This window comes from Nannospalax galili, unplaced genomic scaffold (genome assembly GCF_000622305.1).
Source record: "Nannospalax galili isolate Female #2095 unplaced genomic scaffold, S.galili_v1.0 scaffold457, whole genome shotgun sequence".
NCBI lineage: Eukaryota > Metazoa > Chordata > Mammalia > Rodentia > Spalacidae > Nannospalax > Nannospalax galili.
In genome coordinates, this window is record NW_008339437.1 from 134,751 (window position 1) to 162,316 (window position 27,566).

Below are 27,566 nucleotides of genomic sequence, written 5' to 3' on the forward strand. Positions count from 1 at the left end.
GACCTCCCCTGACATTCTTAATCAGCTGCAACTTCTCATTAAATGTTGGTTTTCTATTCAATGCTCATGCTCAGTACTTCCCTCCAGGCCCGGTGGTATTCTTGTAGTCTCACAGAAAAAGCAGCTGTGCTCTTGATCATGCAGTTTCATGCCAAGCTCAGTTAGGACCTTTGTGCAGGTCACCTCACATTCTGTGTCACTTATCTCTGTGACAGGAGAGGGTGGCATGGTGGCACTCTGAACAAGGGATCAAGGGAGGGTTGGGCAGGGAACTGAGGCTTCCCACACCCTGAGGTCTGGAGGAGTCCTCAAGAGCTGTATACCCTTTGACCACTCAGATCTGCTTTTAGCTTTAGCAGAAGATCCTCCTGAGGCCAAAGTTAGGCTCCACCTACAGTACATTATCATTATCCGTATTTTTTGCACTTAACTGGGAATTAAACCAAGAGTTTTTGTGCATGCTAGGTAGATATCCTACCACAGACTCATATCCCTAACTCCTACGTCTCATTTGTTTTTGAGACAGGCTGGCTTCAAAATCCCTATGTAGTTAAGGGTGACCTTGGATTCCTGATTCTTCTTCTTCCACCTCCCAAGTGCTGGAATTATAGGCATATGTTACCTTGCTCAGTTCTTGCAGTGTTGGGGAGCAAGCCTAGGGCCTTGTGTATTCTAGACAAGTACTCTGCCAGCTGAGCTACATCCCCAGCCTCCCCTACATCACATTTTAAGCTGGTTGTTTCTGTTTGTTTTGTTTTGAGACTGGGGCTTGCTATGTAGTCTTGACTGGCATGGGACTCACCATGTAGACCAAGTTGGCCTCAAACATGAGTGCTGGCACTGCAAGTATACACCATGACAGGCACAATTGGTCTTCTTGATTCCAAGTCTTTGTTCACTCTCCAAAAAATTGTGCTCCCCCTTTCTTTGCCCCATTTGCAATTGAAAGGGTGATGCAGTTGTGCCTACCAACTTGGAAGTTCATCCTCCTGTCCTATCTGTTCAGTTATTTTTTCATACAGCCCAGGTCCACCTACACAGGATTGGCAATGTTCACAGTGTTGTGGCCCTCGTACATGAATGAACAATCCAGAAAATGCCCCCACAGACATGCTGAGGCCAATCTGACGGAGGAAATTCCTCAGTTGAAATTCTACACTTTTCACCAGTTTGTCTAGGAATAGCCAGCACAGAGTGCTATACAGGATGGCACACCTATTTTCACATAACTGCTGTCATCTCTTTCACAGCAGTATTACAAAACTGTTATTTTTAAAGATGGGCCCACGAAAGTTCATTCCCACACACAGAAGACTGAATCTAGACAGCTATATTTCACCCTGTATAAATAGAAGACTTGATGATAAAACTGGAGAAATTGAAAGTGTCATAGAAATGGGGAAAACAAGTGGAGATACACCCATGGGGAGTGACTTCCTAAAAAGGTTATAAACCTCTAAATTATTTTATTCATTCATAAGTCTGGCCTTGCCTGGTGCTGCAGGCTTTCAAGCCCAACAGTGGTGGAGTTGAAGGTCTTCCACTGCATAAGGAGTTCACTGCCCCATATGAGACTGTCTCTTAGAAACATAACTCAAAACCTTTTCTTAAAAACAGTCTAAATGTAAAATTTCTACATCACATTGAAGCAATAACCCAAATGAAAAGGTAACTTATAACCTAAGAAAAAACTTTGCTAACTATTCAATCAGTATGGAGCCAACATTCCAAATATATGGATAAGGAATGTTTACCCACTATTGCTGATGATTTGGAATTGTCTCACCACTATGGAGTTTTTTTTTCAGGACTGAAAAAATTTCTGCATGCTGCTGCAGTTCCACCCCTGGTTATAGCCATGATGACTTTAATGTAAGGATGCAATATCTATACCACGTTTTCTAAAGCATTATTTGCAAAAACCAAGATGTGTTTTCAAGCCTCTGCTCTCATTGGATTCATCAATAAAGATGAGGTTTATTTTTAAATAATGCATTATTGTAATTATATCATGACTGTTTATAGAAATATGATAAGAAGTACATCTTATCACAGAGAGACTCATGTAGAAAACAAAATGAAATGGCATGCTTTGACTCATGCTGAATATAGAGTTAAACCAAAGTCAAGAATGTAATATTGGGAGGATTCATTTAGAATAGTGAACCATCTGGAAGGAGAAAACCAAATGAATATTGATGATGCTATTCAATTAATTAATAGTAAAGGAACCCCTCAAACTTTTCATGTGGCATACTATGCCATGCACAGCTGATGCAATTGCATAATGAATATTTCTGTCTTTTATTTTTAAGGTGTTTACTGCTATTATAGAAACAATATAGGTCTAGAAAGATCCATTAAAGAAAGAATTTGGGGAAAGGTCTTTTCTACTTTGGGAAGAAAGTGATTTGCTTAAGAAAATCCATGGATGGGGCTGGAGAGATAACTCAGCACTGACTGTTTTTGCAGAGGACCTGGGTTCAATTCTCAGCACCCACATGGCAGCTAATAACCACCAGTTCCAGGGGATCTCACACCCTCTTCTGACCTCCCCGGGCACAGCACAACGTGGTTGCACCTACTTACATGCAGACAATACACTCATATGTATAAGATAAAAATAAAAATACTTAAAACCCGTGGCGTATTTCACTGTGAGGTAAATAGATTGAAACACACATATATTGAAATCCTTTCAGTATACTGTTTAGAAGTGAGAATATTGATGGTGCCAGCATCTAAATACAAATAATTGAAGAAAATCTATTTCACATGTGAAGGTGGTGTGATGTAGAATGATACTTTATGTATAGTTATCATAATAGAGAAATGGAACAAGAGTAAAATTGTGGGTGAAAATTGTCATATAGAAACCTAAAGGAGAATTTATCTTTACAAATTCCTTGACTATTATGAGACACTATTATGTTTGTATTGCTTAAAAAAAATTTTTTTTTTTGGTCTTTTTGAGACAGGGTCTCCATGTAGCCCCAGCTGTCCTGGAACTCACTGTGTAGACCAGGCTGGCCTTGAACTCACAGAGATCCGCCTGTTTCTGCCTCCCAAGTGCTGGGATTAAAGGCATGCGCCACCACGCCAGCTGCTTAAAATTTTTAAGGGTGTTTAATGGAAACACAATATCATTTTAGATGTACATATAGTGACTCCCACGATGGAAATCATGTTTCAAAGTGAGAAGAGACATTTGTTGCAAGTTGGAATCGAGAACAGCAAGACTTCCAATGAAGAGGTTGTTGAAGTAAGAACAGCTAATGTGAGTACTATTTTACACATTTGATGTAAATTTTCAACATATTTCAAATCTGAACACAAAGAGTGGGAACTTGTAGAGTGTATCCTCTAGAAGTTAACTGAGACCTGTTGGGTGGGTTAGTCAGGAAAGTGCTTGGCATCTGGTTATGAAGGTCTGAATTTGACTCCCCAGCATTCTGTAATTCTAGCCATTTTAGCTCGCACCTATTCAACAGAACCTTGAAATGACCATACCCAGTTAGCCAGTCTATCCAGTTTGACAAACTTGAGGTTAAATAAGATGTGGAGAGTCACTGCGGACATCATACCTAACCAGTACTAGAAAGCACATACCATGAAAACCCCCTTAAGTATAAGAGGTATAATCACTTATTCTATCTCCAGGCAGACCTAAATGTGCAAGAGAAAATCCAGCAGAAAAAATCTTTTGAAGGTATACTATGTGTGAAGTCATTTTACCAGAAGTCACACCACTCTAGGAATCACACAAAGAGGAAAGATTTCAGTTATAAATCTATTTTCACAAAAAGACTTCATAGCGTAGAGATACCTTGTGATCATGAAGAATGTCGAAATACTTTTAAGTCAGAACTCACTGTACACCAGACAGCTCATTCCAGTGAGAAGCCCTATGGATGTCGAGAATGTGGAAAATCTTTCTACAGCATGTCTGGGCTCACTAAACATCAAAGAACTCATTCAGGTGTGAAGCCCTATGAATGTCAACAATGTGGAAAGGCCTTCTATGTAAATTCTGAACTCGCTGTACATCAACGAACTCATACAGGTGAGAAGCTCTATGAATGTAAACAGTGTGGAAAATCCTTCTACAGCAAGCCTGGGCTCACTAAGCATCAAAGAACTCATACAGGTGTGAAGCCCTATAAATGTCAACAGTGTGGAAAAGCCTTCTACATAAATTCTGAACTTGCTGTACATCAAAGAACTCATACAGGCGAGAAGCCTTATAAATGTAAAGAGTGTGGAAAAGCCTTCTACATAAATTCTGAACTGACTGTTCATCAAAGAATTCATACAGGTGAGAAGCCCTATGAATGTAAACAGTGTGGAAAAGCCTTCTATAGGAAGTTTTTACTCACCAGACATCAAAGAACTCATAAAGGTGAGAAGCCCTATGGATGTCGAGAATGTGGAAAATCTTTCTACAGCAAGCCTGGGCTCATTAAGCATCAAAGAACTCATACAGGTGTGAGACCCTATGAATGTCAACAGTGTGGAAAAGCTTTCTACATAAATTCTGAACTCATTGTACATCAAAAAACTCATACAGGTGTGAAGCCCTATGAATGTAAACAGTGTGGAAAAGCCTTCTACATAAATTCTGAACTCACTGTCCATCAAAGAATTCATACAGGTGAGAAGCCCTATGAATGTCAACAATGTGGAAAAGCCTTCTACAGGAAATCTCTACTCACTAGACATCAAAGAACTCATACAGGTGAGAGGCCCTATGAATGTAAACAGTGTGGAAAATCCTTCTACAGGAAGTCTGCACTCACTAAACATCAAAGAATTCATACAGGTGTGAGGCCCTATGAATGTCAACAGTGTGGAAAAGCCTTCTCTGTTAAGTGCCTTCTCACTGTGCATCAAAGAACTCATACTGGTGAAAAGCCCTATGAATGTCAACAGTGTGGAAAAGCCTTCTCCATTAAGTGCCTCCTCACTGTGCATCAAAGAACTCATACAGGTGAAAAACCCTATGAATGTCAACAGTGTGGAAAGACATTCTCCATTAAGTGCCTCCTCATTGTGCATCAAAGAACTCATACAGGTGTGAAGCCCTATGAATGTCAACTGTGTGGAAGAGCCTTCTACAGAAATTATGAACTCACTGTACATCAAAGAACTCATACAGGTGAGAAGCCCTATGAATGCAAACAGTGTGGAAAATCCTTTTACACCAACTCTGTGCTCACTCACCATCAAAGAACTCATACAGGTGTGAAGCCTCATAAATGTCAACAGTGTGGAAAAGCTTTCTACACAAATTTTGATCTCACTGTGCATCAAAGAATTCATACAGGTGAGAAACCATATCAGTGTACAACATGTGGGAAAGCTTTCTTCCGTAATTACCACCTCCATAGGCATCAGACTACTCATGCAATTCTGAAATCAAACAAGTCTGACATTATATGAATACAGCATGTTGTAAAGCTGTTAAGAGCAACATTAATGTAACCTTCCATCAATTCATGTGGAGGAGAAACCCTGTGAATGTGAACAATGTGGAAAAACCTTAGCAGCAAGTCTTTGCTCACTATGCACCAAATACAGGGGAGAAACCCTATGAATGTAAACAGTGTAGAAGAGCCTGCCAAATGTCTACTCTCAGGGATTGTCAAACAACCTACACAGCAGAGAAGCCTTATAAAATATGAACCATATGGCAGAACATTGCCCACTAACTGTGCTCTTGCTCTACACATGTGAAAATATAAATGAGAAGCCCTTTGTACAGAATTTCTGTTCTCAGGGCACAGGACAGATCTCATGCAGATAGGCAGCCCTATGATTATAAACTGTTGAAAACCTTTCTGTAGCATTTCTGAGCTAACTGCAAATCAAAGAGCTCATACAGGTGTAAAGTCTTCTGATGTCAAACAATATGCAACAGCCTTTGATCAAGTGCATGCTCTCAAGATGCATCATAGAGGGAGGAGCCCTATGAATATAAACTGTGGAAAAGCCTTCTGCAAAATCTCAGGTGAGAAATCACTCAGGTGAGAAGCTTTATCCAGTTAGTATAATTTCATTGATCAGCAGAGATTCCCACAGTATTGAGAATATGTATGAAATGTAGGAGTACCCCTGTTCTAAGAGACAAATTGATGAATATTACAGAACTCATTAAATTGAGAATCCCTGATTGTAAGTGATGCTGAATATTTTCTGCCACATATCACACTCAATGTGCAGAAGAAAACTCACACAGGTGAGAAGCTGAATGAATGTAAAGTGTGGAAAAGCCTTCTGCCATGTGTGTAGTTTCTGATTTCAGCAATGAATACTAGTAAGAAATCTTATAAATGGGATAGCCTACTATAATAAGTCCACCATCATTCAGCAAGAAAATTCATGTAGATGAGAACACATTGACTGTTCTGTACTCAGAAAAGATTTCTCCCTAATGTTAGATTACATTGCACATCATATAGCACATCCAAGTGAGATGCCTTATCAAGGTCCCTATGCAAGGACAGTTCTGCTTGGTCCTCTTCCCTGGCCATTATAGAACTCATTTAGAGGAGAATCCCTCTGATTTTTTAATTTCTCCTGCATAGCATAGCCCATTCAACATCATGGTTGTCTTAGATGATCATGCATGTAAGAATGTATGAAAGCTTGCTGCAAGTAGTTATTGCTAAGATGTCAGACACATGCAGGTGACAAGACTGATGAATGTAAAGAATGTAGGAAAACATTTTACCATAAGTCTGACCTGAGTCAATGTTGTTGAGCACATGTTGGTGTGAAACATCAGCATGTATGATTGTGTGCATGATATGATTTTTGGACAATTTTGTATTGCAGTGCTGTCTCTACATAAGGCATACATGTGAAAAACTATGGAATTAATGTAGGAATGCTTTGTCATACCTTCAGTTCACATCAGTGTACATGTAGGTGAATATACTGTAAATGTAAAAACTACATGAGTTTTTAACAAACTACCATCACTAGATTTCTGAAAAGTCACACTGGTGAGGGAGGCTATGTAAGTTCTAAGAGTAGACACTGAAAGAGAAGTCAAGCTTTGACTTTACAAACTTCATATGGGTGAGTTTTCATGTACTTGAAGTTATTTACTGGGGCAATCCTAATCTATTCGTGTCTTCATGCTTGAGTTAACTGAGACTCAGCAGTTGAAGGAATACCCGAGCAACCTGGTACAATGTCATAAAATAAACCCCAACAGAATACACTTGAGGTAAAGGAAGCCATAAGGGCCATGTCAAAACCTTTAAATTCAACTGGCACAGAAGTCCGGTAAAGGAGATTAAGCTTTCTATGAGTGTGCTTTCTAGTTTTTGTGAACATAGTATAGAGAACCCTGGAAAAAGGGTCCTTTAATTTAGGAATTTTCACAATTTAGATTGGCCTGTAAGCCTATCTCTGGGGGCATTTTCTTGATTATTAATGGATTTTGAAGGGTGCAGTGTGCAGGGCAATACCATGCCTAGGCAGGTGCATCTTGGCTGTATAAGAAGACTGTTGAATGTGAACCTGGCACGAAGACATACATGTGAAAGCTTTCTCTTGTAATCACCATGTGTTTAAACATCAAACAATTCATAGATGCCAAAAACCATAAGAATGTAGGATATTGAAAATCCTTCAACATGTTTCTGCTCATTGCAAATCAAATACCTTGTAAAGGTGAGAAGCCCTATGAACAGAGTGCAAAATTGAAACATTTAATGAATCACATCTGCTATCCACTTATGAAAAAGAACATGAGACATTTGTGTTTCTGGGTCTGAATTACTTAGGATGATTGTAACCATTTCTATTCATTTAACCACCAAATTTCATTATTTTTCATATAGCTGAATTGTATTCCATTGTATATCATATTCTGCTAAGTAGACATAATGTTAAACTGAATTCTAATGACTTATTTTTGTACTTATAGATTATGCATCTCAACTATCAGCTGAAAAAATTCTTTTTGCAGCAGATGATGATTAATAGAGATGCACAATGAGTCAACATGCAGAGAATAAGACTTCGGAGTGCTCAGCCCTATATGGGACACCTATGTCACATCTTCTTGTCCAAAGGCTCACGGATCATTGCAGAAGAGAGGGCAGAAAGATCGTAAGAGCCAGAGGTGGTAGATGAACACAAGGAAACTGTTGTGGCCCCCACAATGCCTTGAAACCACAGTGCTGTGGCAACATCCAAATACCTGTGTAACTAAAAACAAAACCCCAGCATGGATGTGAGAGGTTGGCAAGAAGCCCCAGCCTTAGCTGAAGATCTATTGGGCATTGATAGCTGCTGGGAGACGTACAGTTCATTTTCCTTACTGGCCCAATGCCTGGTGGATTGACCAGATTTCACAGGATAGGTATTTACCCAAGAGAAATTTGGAAACACGTATTAGATTTGATGTCTTTAAGTAAATAATAATAGAAAGAATGAAGTTGAGAGGCTAGTGAGATAGGAATAGAGAGGGAATAGAGGTTTGAATATGATTGTATGAAATTCTTGACCCAAGAATATTTTTTTAAAATCACATGAAATTCTCAAAAAAAATTAGCTGGGATGGGTGCATGAATTCCTTCACTATAGGCTAGAATTCATATTTTTAGAATGCTCTCTGGAAGCCCCTGGGGAGAACTATCACCAATAGTATTATTTTGCAGTGGGCCTAGATTGTTACCCCAGCTTCATGCAATGCAAGATATGACCACCAGTTCAGTAGTGTCACACAGTCAAATAATTTCTATTTGAATTTTAGGTTCATTAAACATGCAATACATATTTTGACTGTAAATCAAGGGAAATTAAAACTTTGAAGTTAATAAGCCTCTTTGGAAATTCTTGATATGCTTTGGTAAATGGATATGATATGTTTGTTGGATTGCCTTCTATGTTTTGGCGTCTGGTCGCAAAGATTATTGCTCTCATTCTGGATTACGGAGAAAAATCTTTTTGCCATTGACAGTGTTTATGGCAGATACTCATAACTTAAAAAAGACTGCATGTGTGGTGATGCTGTGCTACAGCAACTCAGTGCTCAGATATAAATAAAAGTGAATAACCATCAATTTATATCAGCAATTCTATGGCTCAGGGACTATTGCAAGAAAAATCCATAGAAATGGAGAATCAAAGGAAGAGCTGTATACCTTTTTCCTCTGGATTAGAGCATCTCATGGAATAGGTAGACACATGAGTCTAAATAAACTAACAAATCCAAAGGGGCAAGGGCTACTGGAAGCTAAATGTTTAATCATAGGTGAGGGAAGGAACATAGGTAAAATAGGGTTTGTAAGTAGATTAGCCATAACTAAGCTAAACCTAGCCTTTCATAAGGAAGAAACCTTATGAAATCATGTTTTCAACCTAATTAAAATGATAATAAAAGGATTTTGATTAGAGTTGCCCTACATAGAATAACCTTGATACTCCCTGAAGACATGGGCTATTAAATGAAAGGAAGGCTCCTCCTAGAAATTATTGGTTAGAGAGGTTCTAGAGACACACAAAACAATGTAGGCTATTGTCATTGCACTTAGTTACCCATCTTAACTAAATGGTAAGACCCTATTGCTGAAGACACCACCTACAGACGTTAAGAAGTCAATTTTGAACTGAACAAGACACTCCCTGTTGGCTAGCTTTCATTGTGGTAGAAGGTACTATGCAGGCTACTTGGTGAGAAAAGACTTAATGGTCCTATCTGCTATTGTGCATACTACAATACTGAACTGCCAAGTATGATGTGCTTACTCTTGGAATAGTAGCAATAACTGCTCTCTTGATTGGATTTCAGGTCTCCTCCATAGGAGAGCATTGATACATGATACTATAAACTTGGAAATAAGCCAGGGAAATAATAGGCCCCAGGGGGAACCTCTTTTTGCTTTGCTAAATACTCAGGTCAAATTTGCCACTTTCTCAGTATTATGTTTATGTCCATAGCTTTATCCTGGTCTCAGTCTTGGTTATATAAACTTTTTGCCACGGGTAGTGGTTAGTTCAGCCTCATAAATGTAAAATGTCTTGGGAATAAGTGACTATGAGTGCAAGGCCATAGATATGGCATGTATAACAACACAGCCCCCAAGAGTTTCAGTTAACATCATGGAAGAAGAGGCAGAAAGAATATAAGAGCCAGAGGGTTGGAGGAAAGCAATGAAATGATGCCTGCTGGACATGAACTGGCTGTTGTACACATCAAATTTCACAGGCGTGGTTACAAGCACAAGCTTTGCACAAGATCAAGACAGTTAAAATTGACAACATGAATCATGGAGGAGCTACCAAGGCCTCACCTCCACCTCAGTCGCTATTGGCAGGTGATGACTTGTCAGGTAGGTAGAGTCACTTTTTTTGTGTGGGCACTGTTAGGCTTCTGCTGCCCTAATAGATGACCCTAGTGCAAATGGGCAATAGTAATTAGACTCCATGTGATAAAATATAAATATATGAATAAATGAAAATGGAGTGCATGAAGTTTGGGGGAGTTGTGTTGAAGGGGCTCTGAAAACAGTTGAAATGAGGGTGTGGATATGATAAAGTTACATTATGCTAGAAATTTAAGAAAAAGTATTTTTTAAAAGGTTACCAAAGAGGGCTCACATCTATATTGCTTAGCTACTTAGACCCTACCCATGCTGTCCCCATCCCCTCTTTGGGCCTGGGTTCCCTCCTGCTCCTCCCATTGGAGAGCTTCAGATTAGCCTGGCAGAACACATTGACTGGATCCCCACAATCTAATCGGGCCTAGGTACCTTTGCTCTGCTGGAGAGCTCTTGACTAGCATGCCTGTAACCATCCTGTCCCACCAATACAAAACCAAATGTCAGAACTTGAAACATAAGACTATTCATACCCAATCAGAAAGCAACCAAACTACATGAACAATTAAAAGAAAATCAAACTTAAGCTAAATAAAGGCAGGCTGGAATTTCATGTCAGACACAACCAATAAAGGAATCTGTACACCAGGACACAGTGCAAGAAAACAAATGATATGAAAAACCGAGAGGTTATGTCCCCACCCAAACTCACCAGTCCTACAGAAGTGTACTACAATGAGAACCGTCCAGAGGAACCCCAGGACCTGGAGTTTAAAAGAAAAAACAAACATCATCAAAGAATTCAATAAATTTAAAGAACTCAAAACAGAGAAGAATAAACTTCAAGGAAATACAGCTATATAGATGGATTTTTTCAGGACTTGAAAAATGAATTCATGAATATTGAAGAAAACTCAGAGTAAAATAAAGGTGGAACTGAGAAAAACTCAGCAAGCCAACTTGAAAGGACAGAAGAAAGCCTCACAAACAATGATATGGAAAATAGTATCAAAACTGGTGACAAAGTTGAAGAATTGGACCCTTCGAGGAAAGAGAAAAAGTTCAGGAATGGAATATGTAGGAAATGTGGGACACCATGAAAAGACCAAATCTACATACACATCATAGGCATAGAGAAAGGAGAAGAATCTCGGGTCAATGGCATTGACCATTTTTAACTACATTATAGATGAAAACTCTTAAATTAAGGAATGACACCTATATACAAGAAGCCCATAGAACACCAATTAGGAGAAGAATAAAAACTCATAGCAATATCATAGTATAACCACTAAATACACAGGGTACTGAAAGCTACAAGAGAAAAACCCATCCATCAGACTTACAGCTGACTTTCCAATGCAAACTACAAAAGCCAAAATATCCTGGAACAAAGTTCTTAATGCCCCTAGATGCCAACCCATAATTCTTTACCCAGAAAAACTATCAAAATTGAAGAGAAAGGAAAAATCATTCATGATACAAGTAAGCTGAAAGAAGTCCTGTCCACCAAATGAGCCCTACAAGGAATACTTGAAACAATAAAAAGGAGTGAAGAAAGAAATGACCATACACGAGGTTACAGAAAGAAAACAAACGAAGGTATAAAATATGGAAATTAAAAATAAGACCAAGAACATAAACACAAAATAAAATGACAGTAACCAGCCCACACCTTCCAATAATAACTAAATAATAATCTGTTCAACTCTCCAATAAAAGACACAAGCTAATTGAGTGAATTAAGAAACATCCATCTACATGTGAACAGGAAACTCATCTCCAAGGTCAGTCAACACTTTAGGGTGAAAGAATGGAAAAAAAAGTCTTCCAAGCAAATGGCACTAAGAAACAAGCAGGGGTTGCTATTTTAATATCTGTCAAAAGAGACCTTCAAATTATAACAAATCTTAAGAGATTAAGAAGGTCACTACATTCTGATCAAGGGAACAGTCGACCAAGAAGACATCACAGTTGTGAATATATATGCAACAAACTGATGCATACAGTTTCATGAAAACAATATTACTGGATTTCAAGACACAGATTAATCCCAGCTCAATAATAGTAGGTGATTTCAATGGCTTACCTCCAATAGACAGGTCATCTGGACAAAGAACAGAGAAATATATGAGTTAAATGATGCCATACATCAAATGAGCCTAACAGACATCTACAGAATAATTCCCCCAAGTACCAATGAATGTACAGTTTATTCAGCAATCCATGCAAGTTTCTCTAAAATAGACATACTGGGGCACAAAAGAAACCTCAACAAACTTTTAAAAGTTGGAATAATTCCATGTATTCTTTTGAACCACAATGCAATAAAACTGAAAATCAAGACTAAATGAAGCTCTAGTAACTACATGAACTTACGGAGATTTAACAGCACACTCCTGAATGATGAATGGGTCAAAGAAGAAACCAAGAAAGAAAAGTATTCTGGAACTGAATGAAAATAATTACATGACTCAACAATTTTAAGAGCAACATTTATACCTTTAAGCACCTACGTTAAAAAATTAGAACACAAATAAATGATTTAATGTACAACTCAAGAATTTGGAAAAGCAAGAATAAACCAAATAGAATCCCAACAGATAAGAAGAAAATAAAAATCAGAGCAGACATCCGTGAAATAGAAACGAAGAAAATAATGCAAAGAACCAGTGACTCTAAGAGCTGGTTCTTTGAAAAGATAGACTTTTAGCCATGTTAACAAAAATAAATATAAATAAATAAATAATAAAGGCAAATCCAATTAAACTCAGAGATGAAAGGGGAAAGAAACATCACAACAGACACCAAAAAGAGATAGGTGCAAGAAAGGACTTTCTAAATCAAACATCAATTGCTTAGGAATTATGGTCGACAACTGACAAGTGCGACCTTTGTAAACTAAAACGCTTCTGTACAGCAAGAGAAATAAAAATTGAGGGAAGATAAAGCCCACAGAGTGGGAGCAGCTACAAATATGACAGATTAATATCCAGAATACATAACTCAAAAACTAATCAAGAAAACTGACCCAATTAAAAGATGGGCTATGGATATGAACAGAGAGCTCTCAAAAGAAGAAATAAAAATTGCTAAGAAACACCTTAGAACATTTTCAAAAGTTCAACATCCTTAGTAATTAGGGAAATGTGAAGCAAAAGCACATTTAAGATTTTATTAAGCCCCAGTTAGAATGGCTAAAATCAAGAGAACAAATGATGCTGGACATGGTGGTGCACGACTTTAGTCCCAGTACTCAGGAGACAGAGGCAGGTGGATCTCTCTGAGTTAAAGGACAGCCTGGTCTACATACTGAGTTCCAGGCCAGCTGTGGCTGCAGGGAGACCCTGGAAGGGGGGAGGGAGGGAGGGAGAGAGAGAGAGAGAGAGAGAGAGAGAGAGAGAGAGAGAGGAAAAAAATAGCTGGTGCTGGACAGGATGGGCGAAAAAGGGAACTTACATTCACTGCTTATGGGATTGCAATCTAGTGCAACCACGGATAAAAAGCAGCAGTATGAAGAACTCTTAAAAAAACGAAAATAAGTCTAACATGTGACCTGGTTATACTATTCCTTGACATGTACCCAAAGGACTCATCCTCCTGAAGAGATACTTGTGCAGCCACGCTTGTTGTTGCTCTTTTCACTGTAGCTAATAAATGGAAACAGCCTCAATGTTCCTCAACTAATGAATGGATAATGAAAATATGGTACATTAACACAAGAGCATTCTACTTAGTGGTATAGAAGAACAAAATCATGAAAATTGTAGGTAAATGGATGGAACTAGAAACTTACAGTAAGTGAAGTAGTATGGACTCAAAAACAAACGAGGTATGTTTTCCCCCATTTGTGAATCTTAGCTCCAATTCCTTAAATGTGTGTATATATCCATGTAACAGAAGGAGCCAGGAAAATGGAAAGGAACCATGGGGGTCAAGGAGAAGAAGGATCCTGAGAAAGAGGAATAATAGGAGCCAGATGTTATCAAAGGGGAATGGGGAAAATGGTGCACTTTAACTGGGGAGGGATGAGAGAGTATTGTTATGCAGAAAGAGTAAGGTGAGGTCAATAATGCTTAGATGGTGTGAAAACCAGAGGGAAATTTATTAGTTCAAAAGTCTACACATATATGCATATGTATATCTGAAGGCTATAATATACCAAGAAACAGTATCAGACTGGAGAAATCTTTCCCCTTTTGAGTTGTTGACCAGGATAATCCAAGAGATTCCCAAAATAACGCAGGATATTGCTAGAGCCCCTGGTTACCTCCCAGAACTTGAAGGTAAGACCCTATTGCTGAAGTCAGGACATACTTAGGACACAGGACTTGGAGAAATTGAGCTGATACTGACCTGGAAGCCTCCCTGAAGACTAGCTCTCATAGTATCAGATGATGAGTAAGCTGCTAAAGGAGAAAACCAATGAATGATCCAACCCAGCTGTGAAGCCTAATAAACACAACAGTGACTGGTATAGAAAACAATCTCTATTGGGGCAGTAGTGGCGCTTTTATCTTGGGAGTAATCAACAACTATGTAATTGAACTTAAGAGCCACTCAATGGGAAGGAACTCATGTGTGGTCCTGTAAACATAGCCAAATACACATGGAGAGGCTAGAGAGGTCATAGAGCCTAGAGAAAATGGTCTAATGCAGAGGACAAGTGAGACATCAGAGATGCAGAGATATCTGTGAGATGTCCAGCCTGAAGTGAAATATCTACAATGCCACGTCTACACCTAAGGCTCAGGGATCATAGCAAAATAAGGGGTAGAGGGACTATTAGTGCATCCCTCAACCCTTACCATCAAAGCTTCCTCATACAACTGATGGTGATTAGCTCAGACATCCATAACTGGTTAAAAACTAGAAGATAAGAGACTGCAGAATGTATATCCTGGGCTAGGACTCTTAAACCTCTGCCTTCCAGGGCTCAGAGACTATTGAGAAAGAGGGGAAAGAAAGGCTGCAAGAGCTGGGGTTGTGGATAACCACATGGAAACATAGTTTTCAAGGCATCTGGGAACTTGTTCATATGACCTTGCAATAATTGTGACAGCATGCACAAGTTCCATGCAAAGTCAAATCAGACAAAAACCAGCTTAAAAATGGGCAAATGATTAAGAAGCCCAACCTTACCTGAGGAACTATTGGCAACTGACCACTGCTGAGTGAGGGATTGTTGGTCTTCTTTAAGGGAGTGATGCTAGATAGTCTGAACAGACTCCAGTGAATGGACTCACATCGAGAGACATTTGGAGACACAAACTTGACTCAATAGGCCTTAACATCTATGAACGAATGCTTGAAATCTATCTGTAGTAGTATGGGGATGCACATAGGGCATGAGCTCTAAATACAATCAAGATATGTTGTATGAAATGCACAAAGTGTTCAATGCAATTTTTAAAAATATTTATTTTTATTATGTGTCTGAGTGTTATGCCTGCGTGTGTGTAAGTGCACCTGTGTCGTGCAATGCCTGCAGAGGTCAGAAGAAGGCGTGGGATTCCCCTGTGTCTTCTTGGGTTAGTACAGAGGCTGCAGTGTCCCAGGTATGCCTGGAAGTATAAAGAAAGTGGTGGAGGAGAGATAGATTTAGGAGAACTCACAGGGCTAGACAGGGTGGGTGAAGTTCTTGCTAGCTCAACAAGACTGGACTAGGCAATGAGGGGGCAGTGATGAGGTAGGGCGAGGATTTGTTTAATTCAATGGGCGGGCATGAATGAGGGGAAGGCAACAGGTGTGGGTGAGGTTCTGGGTTACTAGGCTGATTTAGGATGAGAACTCTGCCATTACAGCTAGGCTAGGAGTGAGGAGAAGGTTGTGAGGGTGTGGGTGAATTTCTGAGGAACTCACCATTTAGTCTGTTGCACATTTTGTCTGATACCTGGGAATGTATAGATGACGGTGAGATTAGTGGGATTCTCAAGTGTGTTCTTTTGTTCTAAGTGGAGCATTTTACAATGATGATATATAAAAAATGTTATTTTTTTAAGTATTTCTAGATGTGCCATGAATTCTAGAATGTAGAAAATGCCACATCCATACTCTTTCAGATACATTATGAATAGAGATTAAAAAAAAAAATCTGCTGCTCTTGGCCCAGACTCCCCACTGCTTCCTAATCTTTTGCATCCAGACCAATCCAATTCCTCCTTCTAGTCCCTGGGAGCCCTTGGGGCCTCTGCCCATCCCCACCTCCCTTTGCATTTCTGGGCAGCCCAGCCCCCCAGCTTCCTGGGGCCAGCATCTTTCATGGGTAAGTTTGGTGGCTCCCACTGTGCCTTGACTCCCCCAGCCTCATTCACCCTCCCAGCACCACCACCCCATCTCTCCTAATGTGGGCACTGGCCCATTTCTTGGCTTGGCACCCCAGACCTCTGGACTGACCTCTTGGCCCAGACTAACCCAATTCCTCCCTCTAGTCCTCAGAAGCCATCAGGGCCCCTTCCCGCCCCTACCTCCCTTTAGATTCCTGGGTGCCCAGCCCCCCATCTTCCTGGAGCCAGCATTTTCCTGAGCCCTGGTCCCAGTCCAGCCCAACCCCTAAATTCCTGAGGCCAGCATCTTCCCTGGAGGGATCCAGACCTTAGGAGAAAGACTGAGAGCATCTGATCCTCATCTGACTTGGGCCTCTGTGGGAACTCCTGAGCAGCAAGACAAAATCAATTTGGCTCCTTCAAAATAAAATCAAAAGAGAGAAACTGAAGCCTAGACCAACCAGCTTTTCATGCCCAAAAAGTAAACAACTAAACAAAGGAAAGCTTGAGTCTCACACAAGAATCAGAAACTACAAAAGAAATTCACATGTCAAAGTCACAGTGAAAAAGTAAGAACATGAAAAATCCAAATAATATATCCCCACCGAGTACGAACAGTCCTGTAGAGGAGTACAATGAGAACCCCCTAGAGATAAGACAGGACATGGAATTCAAAAGAACAATTATAAACATCATAAAGGAATTTAGTGAATTTAAAGAACACACAAAGAACTGAAAGGAGATAGGGATTATCTGAATGAATTCAGAAAAGAGAAATATTGAAGAATAATCAGGCTGAAATGAAGAAGGAAGTGAAACACTCAATAAGCCAAGTAGAAACAACAGAAGGAAGCCCCAGCAATAGGATGAATGAGATGGAAAACAGAATATTAAGACTGGAAGAAGGTGGATGTATTAGACCCCTCAAGCAAAGATTAAGAAAATTTTAAGAAAACACAAGAATACAATATGCAGGAATTGTGTGACACCATAAAAGGACCAAACTTATGAATCATAGGCATACCGGAAGGAGAAGAATCTCAAGCTAATGATATGGACCAGATCTTCAACAGGACTGTAGAGGAAAATTTCCCAAAATTAAAGAAAGACATCCCCATACAAATACAAGAAGCTCATAGAACACCAAATAGGACCAGAAAAGAAACTCTCCATGGCACATCATAGTAGTGACAATAAACATACAGAACAAAGAGAATACTGAAAGCTGCAAAAGAGAAAAAACAAGTCACATATGAAGGAAAACCCATCAGAATTACAGCTGACTTTTCAGTGCAAACTATGAAAGCCAGAGAGCCTGGACCAAAGTATTCCCAGTTCTAAATGACTACATATGCTAACCCAGATTACCCAGCCAAAATGTCTATTATAATCTAAGGGGAAAGAAAAGTCTTCCATGAAAAATATGCTAAAAGAATTCATGTCTACAAAACCAGCCCTTCAGAGAGTTCTTGAAGCAATACAAAAAGCTGAAGAAAGGAACAAGTATACCCAAGGAGTTACAGAAATTTAGTTAAGGTATAACTGTGGAAATGCACAGCTACACCAAGAATGTGAACAGCAATAAAAATGACAGGAATTGGTACACACCTTTCATTAATAAATTTGAATCTCAATGGACTGAATTTCCCAGTTAAAAGGCACAAACTATTTGAATGGATTAAGAAACAAACGCATCTTTTTGTTGTCTGCAAGAAACTCATCTCACTTTCAAGGACAGGCACTACCTGTCCTATTTTTAAGCTGAAAGGATGGGAAAAAAATATACCAAGTAAATGGTACTAAGAAAAAAGCAGGTGTTACAATTCTAGTATCTGAAAAAATAGACTTTGAACTGAAACTAATCAAAAGAGACAAAGATGCCACTTCATTCTCATCAAAGGAACAATAAATCAAGAAGATATTACAATCATGAACATATATTCATCAAACTCTGGTGCACGCAACTTCATAAAAACAGTACTACAGGACTTTAAGACCCAGATTAATCCCAACTCATTAATAGCTGGGGACTTCAATACCCCATTGTCTCCATTAGATAGGTCAACAAGACAGAGAATTAGCAGAGAGACATCTGAATTAAACAATACCACACAAAAAAGACTGAAATAATTCCATTCATTCTATCAGAACACAATGCAGTAAAGCTTAAAACCAACACTGGAAGAAACCCTAGTAACTACATGAACACATGGAGATCAAACAACACACCCCTGAATGATGAATGGGTCACAAGAGAAATTAAGAAAGAAATAAAAGTATTCCTGGAACTAAATGAAGAGGACAATACAACACAACAAAACCTCCGGGACATATTGAAAGTAATCCTCAGAGGGAAGTTTATAGCTCTAAGTGCCTTTGCAACATCAGAAAGAACACAAATAAATGATTAACTTTGCAACTCAAGACACTTGAAAAGCAACATAAAACGAAACCCAAACCCATCAGACAGGAAGAAATAACAAAAACCAGAGCAGAAATTAATGAAATAGAAACAAAGAAAACAATACAAAGAGTCAACTTATCCAAGAGCTTGTTCTTTGGAAAAGATAAACAAGGTTGACAGACTCTCTAGTCCAGAAAACCAAAAGAAAGAAAGAGCACTTTCAAATCAATAAAATCAGAAATGAAAGGGGAAACATCACAACAGACACCAAAAAGATTGAGAACATTATAAGGGAATACTTTAAAAACCTATATGCTACCAAATTTGAAAAACTAAAAAAAATGGATGGGTATCTAAAAGTGTGGGAACCACCAAAACTAAACCAAGAAGAGAACAACAGCATAAACAGACCCATAACACCTAAGGAAATTAAAACAGCAATACCGAAACTCCCAGCTAAAAAAAGCCCAGGACCATAGGGATTTACAGAAGAATTCTCCCAGACATTTAAAGACAATCTGTAATCAATACTACTTAATTTATTCAGAAAGATAGAAATGGAGGAAGAACTTCCAATTTCCTTCTATGAAGCCAGCATCACTCTAATACCAAAGCCAAGTAAAGATACAACCAAAAAAGAAAACTACAGACCCATATCCTTAATGAACATAGATGCAAAAATTCTCAATAAAATACTTGCAAACCGCATACAGACACACATCAAAAGGATCATCCACCATGATCAAGTTGGCTTTATTCCAGAAATGCAGGGATGGTTCAATATATGTAAGTCAATAAATGTCATAAATCATATAAATGGACTCAGACAAAAAACACATGGCCATCTCAATAGATGCAGAGCCTTTGACAAAAATTCAACATGCATTTATGTTCAAAGTCTTATAGGGAATTGGACTGGAGGGAACATACCTCAACATAATGAAAGCCATATACAACAAATCCACAGCCAACATCATTCTAAATGGAGAAAAACAGTAAGCATTCCCATTAAAATCAGGAACCAGACAAGGTTGTCTACTATCTTCATTCCTTTTTAACCTAGTGTTTGAATCTCTTGCAAGAGCAATAAGACAAGAGAAGGAAATTAAAGGCATAATAATTGGAAAAGTAGGTATCAAGTTATCCCTTTTTGCAGACGATATGATATTATACCTCAGAGATGCCAAAAATTCCACCAGAAAACTCCTGGAAATGGTTGACACTTTCAGCAAGGTGGCAGGTTACAAAATTAATCTACAAAAATCAATAGCCTTTTTATATGCCAACAACAAGCAATCAAAGAAAGAGTACATAGAAACACTCCCTTTCACAAGAGCCTCATAAAAATAAAATATCTCAGAGTAAACCTGACCAAAGACATTAAAGACCTCTACAATGAAGATTTTAAATCTTAAAAAAGTTATTGAGGAAGACACGAGAAAATGGAAGGAATGTCCATGCTCATGAAGTTGAAGAATTAATATTGTGAAAATGACCATCCTCCAAAAAGCCATTTATAGATTCAATGCAATGCTGATCAAAATCCCCATGACATTCTTCATAGAATTGGAAAAAAATCCTATTTCATATGGAAGCACAAAAGACCTTGGATAGCCAAAGCAACCCTGAGCACTAAGAGAAATGTTGGGGGGATTACTATGCTAGATTTTAAACTGTATTACAGAGCTGTAGTCATAAAAACAACATGGTACTGGCACAAAAATAGGCCCCTAGATCAAAGGAACAAAATTGAAGACCCAAATATAGGTACGTGCAATTTCAGCTACCTGACATTTGACAAAGGGGCCAAGTACATTCACTGGAGGAAAGACAGCATGTTCAGCAAATGGTCCTGGCAAAGCCAGATCTCCACCTCTAGAAGAATGAAACTAAACCCCTATCTTTCACCTTGCACAAAACTCAACTCCAAATGAATCAAAGACCTCAATGTGAAGCCTGAAACTCTGAAACTGTTAGAAGAAAGCATTGGCAATAACCTACAAGATATAGGTGTAGGAAAGGATTTTCTAAACTGGACAATCAGTTGCTCAGGAAACAAGTCCAAGAATTAACAAATGGAACCTCATTAAACTAAAAAGCTTCTGTACATCAAAAGAAGCAACCCACAAAGTGAAGAGAAAACCCCTCAGAATGGGAGAAAATCTTCACCAGCAACACATCTGACAGCAGTTTAACATCCAGAATTTATAATGAACTTAAAAAATAAAGAATCAAGACAGGAAGTAACCCAATTAAAAGATGGACTAAGGAACTGAACAGAGAGTTCTCAAAAGAAGTAATAAAGAGGGATAAGAAGCATCTTAAAATGTGTTCAACATTATTAGTAATTAGGGAAATGCAAAACTTTAAGATTTCATCTTACTCCACTCAGACTGGCCAAGATCAAGAGAACAAATGATACCAAATATTGGAGAAGATGTAGGGAAAGGGGATCACTCATCCACTGCTGGTGGGATTGCAAACTTGTTCAACCCCTATGGAAAGCAGTTTGGAGAACCCTTAAAAAACATTTGACCCAGTTATACCACTCCTTGGCACATACCCAAAGAACTCATCCTATTGCAGAGACACTTGTACATCCATGTTTGTTTCTGCTCTTTTCACAATAGCTAAGAGATGGAAGCAACCTAGGTGTCCCTCAATTGATGAGTGGATAATGAAAATGTGGTTCATTTATATGATGGAGTTTTACTTAGCAGTAAAGAAAGATGAAATCATGAAATTTGCAGGTAAATGGATGGAAATAAAAGCTGTTATACTAAGTGAAGTAACACAGATTCAGAAAATCAAATGACATATATTTTCCCTCATATGTGGAGCCTAGCACCAAATCCTTATGAGTATGTATCCAGACATAACTACAGGAACCAGGATAATGAAAAGGAATCAGGGAGGTAAAGGAAAGGAAAGAATCTGAAAGAGAAGAAGAGTAAGAAACAGGTGTTAATAAGGGAGATATGGATAAAAATGGGGTTGTTTTAAATGGAGGGGGGAGGGAAGGAGATACAAGGAACCTTGGGGATAAAGGGAAAGAAGGAGCTCAAGAGAGGTGGGACCAAAGGAGAAGGGTATTATTAAGGGAGAAATGGGAAAAATGGGGGCACTTTAAATGGGGAAATCATGGTGGAATGCTTAGACAATGCAAGAGATAAATAATGCCTAGTTAAAAAAAAACAGAGGCCGCCAACAACTTACTGAGAAATTATACATACAACTAGCTCAAGGAACATAGTATATGTCTAGTCAGGGTTTATCTGAGAACATTTGATCTTTGCCCAAGCTTTATCTACATAGCACATGATAATTAAAAGTACCAGACTGGTGGAACTAATCTTCTTAGATGTTTAACAGCCATACTTTGAGGCCTATACTAATTTCTTCAGAGGGACTTAAAGGATAGTTTTTGTTCCTTGCCCTCCAAGGTCAACTAAGTTCCAGGGGACTATGGAGCATCCCTCAAAATGTCCTGTAACTGTGGTGAGTCACCTGTCCTCTTGATCAAGGAGGCCCATGGAGACCCCACCAGATGGAGTTGAACAAGTGACCCATCTACAAAGAGGAGGGTCAACACAGAGGAAACATTTCCTCCATGCTTCCAAGCTAAGCCAGCCATGGTTGAGCAGGACCTTTGACTTATCTGACATAGATGGAACTGGTAAAAGAAAGGAGCCAGGGGCTTCTCTCAAGCCCATGTGACCCCTGAGGCACAGATTCTCAAACGACCTTAAGAGTAAAAAGAAATTGGCTCATCTGGACCAACTGCATGGTCTTAAACACCCAAAAGGAATGTAGAACCAAAGATTAAAGGGATCAATATAATTCTTTAAGAGTCCACCTGTATAGCTAAAGGCAACATAACAAAAGACAATGCCAGACAGGAGATACCTTCCTTTACGTTGTTGGCCAGGGTGGCCCAAGAGACTCCCAGACTGTAACCCAGCATGGAACTGGGAAAATGAACAGCAGATCCCAATATTATCTAAAGGAATATTGGCAACAGCTTGCCGCTAGATGAGGAAGAGCTGATCTTCCTAAAAGAAGAAATTCTAGATAGGTTGACTAGACTCAGCAGATAGACAAGCACTGGGAAACAGCTGGGGGCACTGACAACACAGTGGACAGTAACAGGGATGAGCAGAGTATGTGGACTCCAGTGGTGGGGGGGCTGTTATGGAAGGGTGCCACTTGGGATGTGAGTATATAGATGAATAAGATTGTTTGGGACATTTGGAGAGTGAAGACCAACTACCAGAGAGGAGCTTTCTTCTGGAACCAACCTTGGGAGAGAATACCTCTACAGAGAGACCAGTTCTGTCATGTTATTGGTCACACATTTATGGTATTTCTGAAGGGCAGTGGAGATTACTGCCAGGCACAGCAAGACCTTTATGTGACAAGTGAACTGTAGAAATTCATCAGTACTCCACTAAGAAGCCTCCATAAGAGTGGGTAACCTGGATACAGATGTGTTAAGTTGAAACCTGCGGATTTTTACAAGAGCTCAGACCTGGATGGGGTAAACCTCAGTGCACTTCCTTTGTCTTGCCTCAGTATTACTGTACTGAAGAGTCACTGCTTCTTGTTAGGAGGTTCATTTTATTTCCCATTTCTTGCAATTTCATACTCAAAAGCGCTGAGAATTTCAAGTGGAGTATATTGAATATTGACATAGACTTTTTTTCTTGGCATCATTTCTGTATCAGTTTTTAAATTCTTTCTTAACTCTATTGAGTGATTATTTAAACTAAATTAATAGAGCTCGAATGAATTGCCCTGCTCCTGTGGAAGTCACATACAAGAACATGAGATTCCCTATTACACACAATCCAACAAATGCAACCTTAAACAGATTTATATAGGAACTTAAGAAATATGGAGGTACCACAATAGTAAGAGTATGTGAAGCAACTTACAACACTACTCTTGTGGAGAAAGATGGCATTCATGTTTTTGATTGGCCTGATGATGATGGTGTGCCACTGTCCAACCAAATTGTTGATGACTGGTTAACTCTCGTAAAGATTAAGTTTCTGAAGAATCTGGTTTCTGCATTGTTGTCCCTTGTCCTGTAGGCCTTGGGAGAACTCCAGCACTGGCTGCCCTAGCATTAATTGAAGGTGGAATGAAATATGAAGATGCAGTACAATTCATAAGACAAAAGTGTCGTGGAGCTTTTAACAGCAAGCAACATTTGTACCTGGCGAAATACCATCCTAAAATGTGGCTGCACTTCAAGGATTCCAATGGTCATAGAAACAACTGTTGTATTCAATAAACTGGGGTGCCTAATGACATTGCCTTGGAAATGACAGTTTGGATGGGACCAAATTTGTCATGCATAGTTAACCAACATGTTGGCTTGAATAAATCTAATGAAGTATTGAACCAGTTTTACCAGGCCGTACAAGCTTGACAGAATTGCAACCTCTGTGTTTGGGTTATGATTGGCCTGTTTGGACACATAGCAAAATATTTTTGCTGGTCAGCAATTAAAATGTACTTATTTGTACCAATTGACCATTCCCAAAATCCTATGGTATCGAGTTATGTCTTTAAATGTATTCCTGTGCCAGAATCTTATCAATAAATAAGGGATTTAGAACAATTAGGTGCCAAAATACCCAGCACAAAACTTGTATATTTTTAGTATCATATAAAACCCAAATCCCAGGAACTAAGAACATTCTCTCTAGACCTTCAGTCATTTCAAATACTGTAGGGTCTGTCTGGTTATTCACCTGCTCAATCTGTTTACATCTCCCACACTCATACCAGGTTTGCTTTGCAATTGAATTTTTTTAAAACAGGTCTTATGGTGATTGTTTAATGTCTTTCTATGTCTTATGTGCTGTTATGGGAAACCTCCATTTAAAAAAATCTACACGGTTACAGAAGCACATATCTTTAATAATGTCTCCAGACAGAAAAACTTAGTTAATTTAATGTTTGCACTCAGAGGTGCAGCTTAACAGGGAGGGCCTCCAAAACAAATGGGAGGGGCTATTAAATATTTTTAGTAAAATGTTGCCTTTGTCTTGTGCAGAACATGCAGAATATGCTCTTTAGCAAATATTTTTAAAAGGTAGAGATACATTGTTGTAGCTAAACAATTCTTACTCAAATTTTCTTAAATTCTTGTAATTTTTTTTCCACACTTACGGGAAGTTGTTTTACAACTTTTTGTTTGCATTATGATTTTTCTCCCTTCTCTCCCTAACCTCTCTTGAAAAAAAAAAGTGGGTCCTGCTAATGAACTGAGCAGACAGCTAATATTTTATATGCCTTTTTAGTTATGTAACTTAATAATTGGATACTTGATCATTTGTTTTATTATGTAATCAATAAAATGGTGATATGTATTAATGTTAGTTCAACCATATATTTATACCATCTGGGAATGTGTGGTCATAGTTCTGGGTGAGAAATAATTTGTCAGTGTTCACCAGCTTGTAAAAAGTTAGTTCGAGAGCTTAAACATCTAAATAAATAATGAAATGCAAAACAATTTTGGGATGTTCTGTATGAAATACACACAAAAATAAATAAATAAATAATGAGTTATATTTGAGGAAGAAGCATAAAAATTTGCTTCATGTTAATTAGTAGATGTGAAAAACATTACCATTGAAATCTATCTGATGACTTTATATCCATGCTAAGGTGCCAAGGATCTCAGAAAGTAACTGACCATGACTAGTAATAATCAAGTATACAGAGATTAGAGATGCATATGCAGACATCTAAGTATTAGTTGCATTAAAAATGAGTTTTTCTGTATGAAACAGTATTTTTAAATGAAATAGAGATCTTTTTTAAAAGTTAAAACCTCATTCAATTTTATGTCTTTTAGGGTTTATACTGAGTACAATATTATATAACTGTATTAATTCAACTGTAAACCTAAAAATTTACAGCCAATTAAAAATATATTTTATTTATTTTTATTTTATGTGTATGAGTGTATTCCCTGCATGTACATGAGTGCACCCGTGTTCTGCAATGCTGTGAGGGTCAGAAGAGGGTTTTGGATTTCCCTAGACCTGGAGTTAAGGATGGTTCATAGCTACCATGTGGGTGCTGGGAATCAAACCCAGGTCCTCTGCAAGAGCAATCAATACTCTTAGGTGCTGAGCCATCTCTGCAGCCCCTATAGCCAATTTTGAAAGAGATGCATCTTAGCTCTGGAAATTGTTATTGAATATGTCAATGCTGTTGTAATGAAATACTTCTTCTAATTATGTGGTTATTAAATAAATAATTTAAAAAATTTTAAAAATCTGTATTGTGTCCTTGAATTCAGTTAATGATTAATTTGTATTTTGATGATTTGCAATTCTGTATAATAGTAATCTCACAGCTTTCTCTGAATTATATTTCTTTTAAATTTTAAGTTGTGGTTCTCTGAGTACTGACTCAAAAAGACAATATTTTTCTTCTGCCCAATTTCTGTACCCTATCCCAACAGGGATCCTCATTTTGTCTTCAAATAGCACTGAACATGTTCTGTAATGAAAGCCTTGGAATTGAAACTAATTCTGGACAGAGGCTCATTAAAACTTAGGAACTAAAGTACAGGGAGAGTGGATGTGGGAAGCGAGCACAGCTGAGCCAGCCAAAGATGGCGCCCTGGCTGGCTGCCAAACCTCGTGCTGTTTACTTCAACTCTTGGCTGATTGCCAAGGCTCGTGAATCCCGCTTGTTTACTCCAATTCTCTGAAGCATGGTGAGCCCGAACAGGTGCTGCCAGCCTGATGATCTTGCTACGTGGCTAACGAGCTGCACTCTGCCTGGCCGCTGCACGTGTGTGAAAGGTTGAAGCTCCCCGGATAAGGGACTAAGGTTGAAGCTCCCCGGATAAGGGACTAAGGTTGAAGCTCCCCGGATAAGGGACTAAGGTTGAAGCTCCCCGGATAAGGGACTAAGGTTGAAGCTCCCCGGATAAGGGACTAAGGTTGAAGCTCCCCGGATAAGGGACTAAGGTTGAAGCTCCCCGGATAAGGGACTAAGGTTGAAGCTCCCCGGATAAGGGAGGAAGGTTGAAGCTCCCCGGATAAGGGACTAAGGTTGAAGCTCCCCGGATAAGGGACTAAGGCTGAAGCTCCCCAGATAAGGGACTAAGGTTAAAGTTCCCTAAAAGGGGCGGAGGTTAAAGTTCCCTAAAAGGGACGGAGGTTCAAGTTCCCTAAAAGGGACAGAGAAGCAACTTAGAGAAAATGGGTGCTGGCGGATCGAAAGCTAAAGTGCACATTGCGCTAGTGCAGCTTTTAAAGCATGGGAGGATTAAGTTAAAGGCTGAGACGGTGGAAAAGTTCTTGGATACCATCGCAGCAGAGGTCCCGTGGTTTCTTGAGGAGGGGTCTGTAGCTGTTGCCTCTTGGGAGCGATTAGGAAAAGAGTTATCAGACAAAGATGCGAAAAAACCCCTCCCTAGAGGTACTCTAGCTATTTGGACTTTGGTACGGACATGTTTAGCGGATAAAACAGGGAAGTATGAGGCAGATATAGCTCAAGGAGCTCAGGCTTTAGAAGAAGCAAGAGAGG

The 27,566-nt window shown here is 38.9% G+C and overlaps 1 protein-coding gene and 1 pseudogene across 4 annotated transcripts in view; both read left to right on the top strand.

The window, feature by feature from the left end:
- The window catches only part of LOC103735048 (zinc finger protein 420), a 29,119-nt gene extending 20,288 nt beyond the window's left edge, over nt 1-8,831 (top strand). For 2 of the 4 annotated variants that reach the window (XM_029564064.1, XM_029564063.1), the window contains exons 2-5: nt 1,809-1,872; nt 3,153-3,277; nt 3,661-6,007; nt 7,937-8,831. In XM_029564064.1, coding sequence (XP_029419924.1) covers nt 3,176-3,277; nt 3,661-5,439 — 1,881 coding nt within the window. In that variant the 5' untranslated portion in view covers nt 1,809-1,872; nt 3,153-3,175 and the 3' untranslated portion in view covers nt 5,440-6,007; nt 7,937-8,831. The remainder of the gene's footprint in view (nt 1-1,808; nt 1,873-3,152; nt 3,278-3,660; nt 6,008-7,936) is intronic. The other 2 variants (XM_029564062.1, XM_008834144.3) reach the window with 1 other exon arrangement.
- A 14,957-nt stretch (nt 8,832-23,788) lies between these two features.
- On the top strand, nt 23,789-25,547 carry LOC103735049 (annotated as a pseudogene).
- The last annotated feature ends 2,019 nt before the right edge of the window (nt 25,548-27,566 follow it).